This window comes from Eutrigla gurnardus (genome assembly GCF_963514095.1).
Source record: "Eutrigla gurnardus genome assembly, chromosome: 19".
Taxonomy (NCBI): Eukaryota; Metazoa; Chordata; class Actinopteri; order Perciformes; family Triglidae; genus Eutrigla; species Eutrigla gurnardus.
In genome coordinates this window covers 6,695,088-6,707,397 of record NC_139930.1, presented here as the reverse complement: position 1 = coordinate 6,707,397, position 12,310 = coordinate 6,695,088, and the positions used below count along the sequence as shown (strand labels likewise).

The following is a 12,310-nucleotide window of genomic DNA, read 5'->3' as shown; positions in this document are numbered from 1 at the left end:
TACGATCATACAATCTCTCTGGGTCAAAGGTCAAGTGGAAGGCTGCATCGTGGTCTGACTGGTCGGCTCCTGTAAGAGGAGAAAGCGGAGAATTTCACACTCGGCGGTCCAACTTGGATCTGGTGTGTGACGCCGTGTTTTTCAGTCTACCAGGCAACAATCTGCTGCTCTGTGGAGCCACCTTCCATGTTCATGGTCCCCAGAGGATGCATTTTGACGATTCACTGTCTTTTCATGTGGTCAGGATTTTCCCTTGACCAGCACTTTAGGAGGAAGGAAACAGTATCTGGAAATCTAAGAGCCAGAACTAAATTTGCTTGGAATGTGATTGCAGTATTTCATGTTTCACCTCCTGACTTGCTCCTCCTACTGGCTCACCTGCTTCCCATTCCCCTGATTGCCCCCAGCAAAAACTATTCCACCTCCTCATGTCACTTGCCAGATTCCGTTTGGCAAGTGACATACGAGTATGAGCATTTGGAGTCATGTTTGTGTCCACCTGACGAATGTTAGTCAAACTTTCACTCTCTTCGAGCATTTTTTGGGTCTCTACCCAAAACAAAAAAAATGTTCCACTATGTTCACCAGCTAGCCTGATTCGGTTCGGTGCTGAGTCGGCAATGTCGGCCTGCAGTGGGTTTCTGGAGCTTTTTCACAAAATTTTTCACAAAGAGTTGCACCCTGACGGCTAAACAATGATCTTGTACTCGTTGTAATGCTCTGTAACAGCTGAAGGTCCATTTGGGGATTCTCTGTCACTTCCAGTGATCCCTTTCACATCATCGGTTGACAGTTTTATGATTAAAAAAAATCAATTCATAGCCTTTTTTAGGGTTGAAAAATGAGAGACAGTTGAGAAATGCCTTTAAAATGCTTTTCAAGGTCATATTGTGCCCCTATCTAAAAAATATATGCCAAAAAAAATGACAAAACTTAAATTTCTTCATATTTTCACATCAAAAGTCGATGATTTCTTCCTGGAAACAAAATATGATGAACGCTTTCACCAGCTGGTTCCAACCAATAACATCATGACATCAATCTTAAATCAATCTGCTGTTTCAGCTCGACGTTATCGTCATCAATACCCTCCTGTTGTAGTGTTTAATGTGCTTCGCAGCCTCTAGGTGTCCTGCAAGGCACCTTGGAAGTATATTATACTTTTTGATAGATGACCAACCGTTTACCACGTGTTGGCTATCAGTGAGACACAAGACAAGCTGACTCTGTATGTGAAGCACTGAGTGTTAAGACTTAACAGAGGTCAACGTTGGCTTAACTGTTTAGGTGAACACAAAGACAGTTATCCAGAGTGGAAGTGGTGTCAGCTGTAAGCCGTGTGTCTAAATAAAGGATTACCTTCAACCTTAGAAAGTGCACACTCTCCCGACTGCCACGTTAGCACTAGTGAGCCGGCTGCATTTACACGCCTCATGTGGCCGGGAGAACCTCAAACATAACCTCTGCTGGTTGTTTATTGATGTGTTTTTATCAAGGAACTTGTGGTCAGGTTAGTTAAACAGGATTAGAAGATATTCTAGAGAGCTGAGGCTTTCAGAGTAAACAGAACCTCTGTGTAATGCCATGTTTTGTTATATTTGGAAGTCTGAACTGGAGCAAACGGGCAAAGGTTCACTGAACTCCTGTTTTGCAATTGGAAAAACAACAGAAATCACGCATCTTCCACCTGGGCAGAGTCGTGTTAATCCCGTCTGGAGGGAGTCACATGAGTCCCAGAGGTCTCGTTTGGCTAAAAAAAGGTGCATGGTGTTGATCCTGTGAATGTTCAGGGTTCAATACCCGGGAGGAGGCTCCCATAAGTATTGAGGGGGGGGTGTCCAAATATGGAACCACGGCAGGGATCACATTTCACAGGGAGTCACATTTACATGTAGATGACACACAGTGGGAAGCATGTTAGCTCCTCTGATCACTATCAGGCTGGCAACATGGGTTGTAATATTTTTAGAATTAAATATATATATCTCTTCTATTTTAGTGTGTGCTTGATTAATTTGCCTGAAGCCTCGTTGTTCATTCACACTGGATGTTTTGTTTGTCTTTGTAAATGATTATGCCTTTCCTTTCAGAGTAATTATTGTGCATGACTTGCTCTGAATCTCCATTTGCCGGAGTGCGAGTGAACCATTCATCCCCTAATTTAAGGATTATAAAGACTCACTCTTTCTTCCCATGGTGCCTCTCCCCTCCTCTTCCAGCACTGTTTGTTTTTTATACCCTGAAATAACCCCCCCAGCTCCCTGCAGGGCAGATTAATCATTTACAGGACTGGCAAAACATTACATTTGTGTGCATGCGTACGTTTGAGTCTGAAAGATGAAGAGCACTCTCTTTTCAGATGCTCCGGAGTTCAGCACGGAGCTGAGTGGAGCTGACAGGTTGGCAGGAGAATCCGCCTGATAATGACGCTTTGTCTGGGTGAGCCGCCCCTGAGCCAGCTGGACTCAGAACCAGGTCGCGGTCTTGGAATTCAGTCCCAATCACAGAGATTGAAGTAGATGTAGGCATCAGGTTGAAAGATTTTGTTCAGTGCATTTCCTCATTAAACCCCACAAGGTTGAATCTGTCCGGGCTGTTTGTTTGTTGCACTGCAGTTAATGATTCGCAGACAGTTAGACGACATCAGCACTCATGTTGGTTCTTGGTGGAGAAATAGTGGAGTGGACCTGCCGTGTTGAAATAATATCATTTGGATTGGAGGCCTGCAAGTATGTCTCTTCACTAATATATCGCAATGTCATGTGTCTAAAATATAATAATAATAAAATAATAATAATAATAAAAGTGGTAGTATTAAGAAGAACAGTAATAGTAATAATAGTAGTCATAAAAATAGTAATGCTATCATAATAATAATAATTAAAAAACTAATGGTAATTACAATAATGCCTTGATAAAATGTTTAACTTAGGTTAATTAAATTGAACCCTGTTTTGCCTCAACTGATACAGTCACAGTTAATTTAGATAAAATGAGATTAAGATAATAAAAATGTGAAATCTTTTTTTTAATCGATTTAGACACCGTCGAACATCCAGTCTTTCTCTGAATTAAATAAGAAACATACTATATTTGCACATATGACTTGGACCATTTTTTATTTGGTAACCAACTCTATCTTAGTGACATACAAGAGTAGCATACTCATCACAGCATTGCATAACAAGATACTCTGAGATATAGACTATAGCCTACATTGATTAAGAACTCAAACTTGACGAAAAAAAGTGAGTTGTTAACCTGAGTCAATAAACCTAAATAACTCAATAAAAGCTGCGGTGAAGAAAGTGACAGCCAGCAAAGCTGTTAAACGCTATTTTGATGCATTATAACACATTAATAGAAAAAAAAAACATGTTTAAAAGGCACATTCATAGAACAACAATGGGACAATCTTGCATGCACGCAGTCCCACCAGATAAAAGCAGCATCAACTATGTCACAGTTTAGTGGTAAACACATTAGAATACCTGATACATAAAGTATACAATATTTATTGCTTCATTATTGCTGTAGTAAAAGTGAACTATGTGCATTTATTCTCATTGGGGAGGATTGAAGCAGCATAAGGACAATATAATAATAAAGTCTCCATTGACACAAGGTAAACACTTGCATTCAGTCACCCTTTTTAAAGAAGAGCAATTTGCATAATTATAGATATACCACAGAAAAAGTTTTATGCAATGCTTCTATCTGTTCATAACCATCTTTTCAGTTCCCTGACCACTTCATCACCATTAGAGTCCAATCCTTGAAAAAAAGTCCCATTAAATGATTGGAAATTTCCAGGTCAAAAATAAATGTACGGTGTCTGGGCTAAATATGGTTTACTTTAAAAGTTGTAAAACCATAACTATGGTTATCTGTAACCTTGACACGTAAAAAAAACAAAACAAAAAAAACGGTAGACCCCTTGATGAACCCAAATTTACCCCCAAAAATCTATGCTCACAAGCGTCCCCACCATTTGTGCACCAGCAGATCGTCTCCGTCGCCGGTTTCAAGGAGGCGGTTGCCACAATCCTCCCAGCGACACACCTCCCCCTTATCCACCAACACAAACTTCCACTCCACGTGGCTCTCCGCGGGCAGGCTGACCACCGTGGCCCAGTGCCCGTCCTTGGCTCTCTCTAGTGGGACAAATCCCTTCCAGTTCCCCAGCTCCTGCTGGTTCCCCGTGACAGCCACCGTCTGGTACGGCGATCCGGTCAAATAATGGACACGGAAGGTCACGTTGACATTCTGGGGCATGGCCACAACCTTTTTGTTGTTTTCCGTCGTGTTTTCGTCGACAAGAGATGGAGTGCTGGTTTGTTTGACTTCGGTATAAGGTGGGATATCTGTATCCATACTGGTGGTGTCTGTTACAGCAGAGCTGTATTGGCACTCTGCAGCGGGAAGCTGGTTGGTTTCTGTATGGTCAGAGAGATTCAACCACGGAAGGGCTTGGTAGTTACTATCCATGATCCATTCATTATGGTCCATAGTTGCCTCCATGATACTGATTTCAGTCTTTTCATAGTCCTCTTCTTTCTCCTCCTCTTTTGCTTCCTCTTTCTTTTCAACACTAACTCCTGCCTTCTTCTCTTCAACCTCCACAACATCTTTCATGTCCGACTGCTTTTTCAGCTCATCCGTGACACTAGCAACGCTGTCTGCAATCTGCGCAATAATCTGATCCATTGCTCTGTGGTAACTATCCTCAATCTCGTGGCCAAACCTGTCCTCGTTGGCTGCGACCGATCCATAATTAGTCCAACCTGTGTGCTCTCTGTGGGTTGTCTGGGAGCAATGTGAAGGGTAAGGTCCGAACACCATACCTGCTGTATCATCTTTAATGACGGATATGGCTGCATCATCAGCAAAGAGATTGTTTTGTGTCTCCGTCTTTTCCTCCCACGGTAGCTCACAATCCATCACCGGAAGCACCATATTTTCCGAGATCATGTCAAACTCATTACCTGCATCAGGGCTGACAGCCATGCTCGAAATCCCACTCTCTTCACCCACACCAGCAGGCGATATGTCATTATCTCTCAGCACAAGTTGCTCGAAAGACGGCAAGTGAATTTGACTCACAGGAGGATTAAAGTTGTCGATTGTGACAGGAGAATCACCAGTGGTAACTTGAGAAAAATCATACTTTTTTGTTTGGTCACTTTGTTGGGCTTGGGAAGGCCTTGTGTCAGCAAGAGATGGTGAAGTCCAGCTAGCATCAGTAGCAGCATTGAACCCGGTCTCCTCAGAAGTTTCATTATTTTCCACGTGATCAATTTGTTGATCTTGGCAAATGGATGGCAGGTGAGGAGAATAGATTTCTTCAACTATTACAGAAGGTATGTTTTCAACAGAATCAGGATCTGCAGTAACCTTTGCCTCGTGAAAAACGTCCGCCATTGTAGGGGTGGTACTATTTTCACCATCACAAGCAACTATTTCAGGAGCAGCAGGGACACTTGCCTCGTCAAAAGCTTCACTTCTTAGCGTTTGTACGCCCTGTTGGCCTCTGTGGCAAGACTGTACATCGCCCACTGTGTCATTGCCTTCTTCAGTGGACACCTTTGCTGTGCCATTTCCATTGCTTTCAGGCTTATTTTCTGTCTCATGTGATGGCATTTCAGGTCCAAGAATAGGAGAGCTGGTGTCTTCCTCAAGAGATGAAGCCATCTTCTCTTCATTAAGTAGGTGTTGACAATCCGATGATAAATCAGCAAAATCTGCAATGCCTGACAGATCGTCCTCGTGATTATCAGCCTTTTCAGGAGCGCCTGAACAAGTCAGAGCAGGGCTGAGTGATGATCCTGATCTGTTTTGCTCTTCATTACAGGAAACATTTGCATCAGTCAGCATTTTCTCTTCCGCTTGATCATCACCATGGTGAAGAAGGCCATCCTCTTGATCACACGTAAGACCATGTTCCTCCTTTTGTTCTACCTCCACATCTTGCTTGTCGAACTGTGGCAAGGGGGTGTCAAATTTGACAGCTGTAATGTTGTTCAATTGGTCTTCAACTATAACTTCTTCACCAGCTGGACCACCATCTTCATCCCAATCACTATCCCAAATTGCCGGCTTGTCCGCCACATAAACATCCTGCTGGTGTGTTTCTTGTTCACATGTTGTGGACCAGATCTCAGCTTGTTGACCAATGAGCTGGTGGTCTAAATGCTGATCTTCACTCTCTCTTTTCCTTTCCTCCTCTGGAGAGAGGTGATTATTGCCTTCTGGATTCTCAAACTCCTCATCTTTGCCAAAACAGACGCAGGGAACGGATACATCTTCAATATCAATGAAAGGCTCTTCCCTGTTTGACTCCACGCCATTTGTGGTTTTATCATCTTGCAGCCTGTCATCACCACTGTTTTCACTTTCACTATGAGGGGTTTGATCGAAGCACACTGGATGGTTAAAAGTGCACTGAAAGATGTTCTTCTCTTGCCTGGTTGTCGTGTCTGTAGTCACATCGTCATCTTCGTGGCGTTCTGCTTTTAACACCTAGACACATCAATAAAAAGTCAATATCTCCAGGTCTCACTTTGGCAGACAGTCTATAAAAATACACACAAGAGAGACAAACTGGCTGTGGCTGATCTCCTTCTCTGTACTAGCCTGGAAATACAGAGAGAATGAGGTCTGAAGGAAATGGATATGTAGGCGAGAGAGAAATATTCCCACCGGGTCGGTGCTCCAAATTTTTAAAGAAATGATGCAGACAAATTTGGAATATGCTATTTGCTTTCTTGCCAAGAATCAGATATGAAGATGCATATCAATCTTGTATCTGCCTGCTATATATGAGGCTACAGGTGGGCATGGGGGCGTCAGGATTATCCTGGATTCACACGATTCATCCAAATTAAATTATTTCATGTATTTACCCAATTTCTAAACATTTCAACTCGAGCGAGGAATGTGTGTGAAAGCCTATCAGCGTTGAGATTAAACATTGTTAGTGTCTACATGGAGGTAAGCCCTATTGGCTCCATTTTTCACTTGTCTACTCTGACAGCCAGCTAGACAGCTTTCTCAAGTCACTTGTGATGATATTTACAATTATCCTGAAAATGGAAATTCACCACGATAAACTTATCTTGTGTGAATGTAACAGTCTGGCTCTGTCCAAAGGTCATAACTCCACCCTGCAGCACTTCTAAAGCTCATAATGAACCCGTTATAAACAGAATAACTGTGACGGTTTTATTTGTCTGTAGCTTGCATATGACCTCAGACGGAGACAACAGGCTGCTTACCTTCTCCTCATCATAACTCGGCTCCTTCAAGCAGCTATCATTATTGTGGAACTCCTCCAACACGTCGTCCATCACTTCATCGCTTTCACCCTCACTGTAACGAACAGCCTCCTCCGACACCACGTCACTTTGCAGCCTCTGATGGGCCTCTTCTGCATACATGTCTGCTGCGTGGTACGAGTCCCACGCGAATGCCAGCTCCTCCGTGTGACCTGACGACGTGGTGAGCCGGTCGTCTGGTACGTGGATGTCTCTCTCAGGAGGGGAAGTGTGTGGAGGCGTCTTCTCGGCAGCAGCAGCACGACGGTGCCGGATTTTGAGATCACTCTGAATCACATCAACTTCCTCCTTCACGTCTGTTGAGCCGTCATCACTCACGTCTATAATAAGACATAAAGGGGAAAAAACATGAAAAGCAAGAAAAGCAGAATAGACGACTGAAGGGGGGTTAGTCTTCATCAAATGTATTTTGGTCAGTTCAGTAATATTTGATGAGGATTTTGTTGAGGACAGACATTGTTTATTTGTGTTTTAATGGGCTAGGGGTTTTTTTAATGACCGTCGTTGCAGCTGAAATATCAGTTTAGTCTAGTGCAGGTGAGAGTTTGGCAATGAAATACCAGTAGACATAATATCCAAACCTCTGAAGATTTTTTAATGCTACAAGCATGAGCCATTCCCAGTGCGACCCAGGAATGACTGAGGAGTCACAGTTTCTAACTAATTATAATTAAGTTGTATTTACATACAGGTCTGGCATTCTAGCCCCCATCCCAGGTGTGCCCAGACATTGTGTTTGATAAAATCCTACATTACATCTAGTGGCTACACTTCAATACAATGGGCTTGTCTGGCGACGCCTGGTCGCCAAATAGTAAGACAGACAGACATCCATGTAGGAATTCCCCTCACATGACACCACAGCAGAAGATCTCATCACATTTCAGAGCCTCTGTGACCTGCCGAAAATCTCACATTTAAAATGGCTAAAAGTATCAAATGGCTTGTGGGTGTTGTTTTCATACACACTGAATGACTGACTTATTATAATGGCTGCATGCACGTGAGTGGCCTTTTAACTATTACAGTTGTGTGAGTGTGAACCATTATTACCCCACTTACTGTGGAATTTTACGCCCTCATGCAATGTTTGCTTGTCAAATCCTCATCTTGAAATTCACCAACACACACACATGGTGTCTAAGTCCATTACTTCCCTCTGGACTGTGAAATAGTGGTACATGTGGAAACACTCGGTGATGTGGGCCAACAAGTTGCTCATATTTGTACTTTACTTGGTCACATTGGATCACAGCCAAATATTGCCAACAATATTTTAGCTCCTACTGTTGTAACATCATCCATCCTATTAGTATCAGTATATGAGGTCAACTTTTAATAGTGACTATTAGTAAAAGCTGACCTCATATACTGATACTAATACATTTGATAGGATAGATGAAGTTAAAATAGCAGGACTGGAGTCTGGACTCCAGAGTTAATAATGGCGTTACATGGCCTTTTTATATCTGCTCCTCTTACCCCGTTTATTAAATGCTCTCCATGTCCTGATAATTATCCTGTGTATGTATAACGGTCCTCGGCGTACTATAAGCGGATCTGTTACCTGTTGACTCCGCGGAGCTGCGGTGCGTGTCCTCCCAGATCACCGACGCGTCTCTCTCCGCGCCGGGGCTCTTGGCGTCACCGTCGGCCGCTGCGGCCGTGGCCCTCCTCCGTTTCCCCCTCACCGTCCGGTAGATGATGAAGCCCGCCAGCACGGACAGCATCACTATCACGGCCAGAGCCACGGCGGGACCGTGGCGCCCGATCATGCAGAAGAGCGACGCCAGATCCATGCGTCGCTCCGCCGCCACGGTGTTGCCGTTGTTCAGCGGCATTGCAAGCCTCCGTTAAAATACCTTCTTCTTCTTGTTCTTCTTCTGCGGTGTCTCGGTGTGAGCGCGCGGAGGCCTGGCTGATCCGACCGACGCTGCTGCAGGCCGTCTGTCTGTCTGCTGTCTGTCTGCTGACTGTCTGTCCCACGCGTCTACATGTAGTGGGCTCTTGTTGCTGCAGAGCTGCGAACGGTGCAGGTGCGAGCTGCTCATTGGCTGGCTGCGTCACGTGGACTCGGCATTCATTCATAAAAAAGAGAGGAGCGTGTCGTCTTTTCACACGGTGCTGATGATGAGTGATGCATCAATGTGTTTCATCCCATTGATGGGATTTCGTTCCAGTGAAACCAGTGAAACCAGTGACGGATGATGTCTGATGAGACACTGGTAAGAATTGATTGGATTTGTCCCATTAAAGGATACTATGAACAGAGTGTCTAAAGCCCCTATGACTGTTTCTTTTTGTTCTTTATGACTGCAACATGAGTATTTTGAGAGGCATTTTCAAAGTATGAAAATACAATTTACACGTTGGTGCCATTTCTTTAAGAAATAAGTATAATAATAATGATATAATAATGAATCATTTTGGACACTGGAAAGGATTTCTTTTCTTGCAGCTGCATTAAGTTCAGAGATTCTCCTAAAACGTGAAGGCTGTCTGATTCCATTTCAAAATAAGCTTGTAGGTTGGAAACTGTAAAGACATTTGAAAATATAGATAACTTATTTTAATATCATGAACTTACCATTTCCTCTCACTTGTGTTATTTCAATCACTGGATGCCTTATGATCAATATATACCAGTAAACCTGGAATTTAAGTGCAGATATAACATATTGATCGAGGTAACATGACAAGCCATTAATCCATCTTGGATAAAACCGTGTTAATGTTAACACAATCTAATGTCATGAATAGGTAACAGCACCACCCAGTGGAGACCCATGGTAATGACAGGAAAGTTCCTGAACACCTTATTTAAAGATTGAGGACTTGAGTTTCTCAAGTGGTTTCATTACGTGTTCAATCACAGGACTTCGGTTTCAGACCTTCGTCCACTCGTCTTCTCCCATCTAACACTTGTCACTCTTTAACTAGATTTTTATAAGATAAACCAAACGGAAATGAAACAAAAATAGCATAGTTAGGCTACCATGTATGATAGTTCTCTATATTTGAGTTATTATTGTTTGATTCTAGTTTGGTTCATTTTGAGTGGATTTATTGTCTGGACAATCTACCGTAGGGTGACATACTTCCAAGTTCATAATGTTGGGAGGAAATTGATTTGATCGTTCTAAAGCTCACACCTTCACAACTCTGTCTGGGGGAACAATATCAGCAACGGATTTTCAAAATGAATGCAGAGTTTCAAGAGTCACGATGATGTGAGCATCAGCAACACTTGTGGTGTTTGTGTCATTTCATATTAACAGAGTGTTAACAGGAACTATGCTTGCTCTGTAGAAGCAGGGAATGTAAAACTACTAATAACTAATACATGGACTAGTCGAGTAACCATTTCTAATACCTGATAGAAATAAATCAAATCCTCTGTCTCTGTAATCATATATGATGATACAAAGGCGTAGGCTGGTTTTTATCTTTGCTGGACGGCTAATATAAACACTGATGAGTTCACGTTGTCATGCTCCTCCTCTCCCTCCTCCCCCAGTCACCTGACCTCCTTTTACATATTTTTATATATATATATTTTGTACCTGCCGTCGGGCTGCGGGTCCGTTAGCCGCTGCGTTTAAATTAGCAGGATTTCCTGCGAAGTTTGACTGCAGCTTCAGATATAAACAGACCGTTACTCTTCACATAGAAACCCTCCATCCGTCCGCAGCAAGTTTATTCACAGAAACATCAAGTCAGACAACACATACATGCAACTTCTGTTTGTAAAGTTAATAATAATAATAATACATTTTATTTGTATAACACTTTTCAACGGTACTCAAAGACACTTTACATACAGTAGTACAATAACAAATCAATACATTTAAAACAAGTACAATTTCAACAACAAGTTCACAATAAAATACACCAAAGGATGATTGTTCAGACACCTTTCAAAATAAAACTACCGATTGTATTTTTCTTGTACGCTAGTTAGACTTAAAGTGATGGTTCGGAGTAAAATGACAAAGACATGACATCCAGCCAAATACCCTCTCAGAAGCATTTTTAGCGATGGTCAACATTAGTCAAGATAGGGCTATCAGCTGAATGGCTTACTAGCAGGAATGGTACATTATGTATGTCTCGTAAATTACCCCACTAATAATGCATCGAATGTTACCAAACGTCTGCAGTAGTACACATAGGGTCTGTACTCACAAAACGAGTCATTTGAAAGTTTGTACACCAGGAGTTTATTTAAAAGAACATTTGTGTAGAAGAAAATGTGTTACCTTACATTTCTTATTTGTATCCCATATAATGTTCCTTTCTCTCGTGAACATCAAATGTCCTGCTGAGCTGTTTCTATTGAATTTAACCCTTGCCGTCTTGATGAAAAGACTCTTTGATCTTTCCCTCTTCCTGAACTGTCTCTGTAACATTTGTCTCATATACATTGATCAAGGCCCGATGAGTGACCCCTGTAGTGACATCGTCTTGCTGTCCCGAGAACAGTCACACCTTGTAGACATCAACAGATGTCTCTTCCTCTGCAGAGAGACATGTGTTGATTCAATGCAAATCCACTCATGACGCCTTCCCTTTTGTTCTCCCGAATGTTCTGTATAAATCCACCTCGGCCAGGCCATTCGACAGACTGGATCTTCATGGATACACTGGGAATTTCTTTTCTCCACTGTCAGTGATTAAACCTCATTTGAACCAGCTACAGAATTGGACCTGAAGAGTTTTCTTCTACATTTGCCTGATAGCTTCTATCCTCGGCTACTAACGCTACCGCTGCGTCAACGCTACTTCCGTGTATTATCAACTTTTTCATATTAAAAAGGGTAAACACGACGCAGCGGTAGCGTTAGTAATCTATGTTATACATTTAAAAAATAATGTTATATATATATATATATAATATACAAAACAGCAAATAAAAACAAATACATTTACAGAATATCTAAATAGTCACTTGGACCAGAGTGGTCCAATATAGTCCA

The 12,310-nt window shown here is 42.3% G+C and overlaps 1 protein-coding gene across 1 annotated transcript; it reads right to left on the bottom strand.

The window, feature by feature from the left end:
• Window positions 1-3,102: 3,102 nt before the first annotated feature.
• Window positions 3,103-9,312, bottom strand: stbd1 (starch binding domain 1). The gene is made up of 3 exons (XM_084034674.1): window positions 8,902-9,312; window positions 7,275-7,654; window positions 3,103-6,519 (listed from the first exon to the last, which is right to left on the bottom strand). Exons 1-3 carry the CDS (start codon window positions 9,173-9,175, stop codon window positions 3,973-3,975), a joined length of 3,201 nt encoding a protein of 1,066 aa, XP_083890800.1. The 5' UTR covers window positions 9,176-9,312; the 3' UTR covers window positions 3,103-3,972.
• Window positions 9,313-12,310: the final 2,998 nt, after the last annotated feature.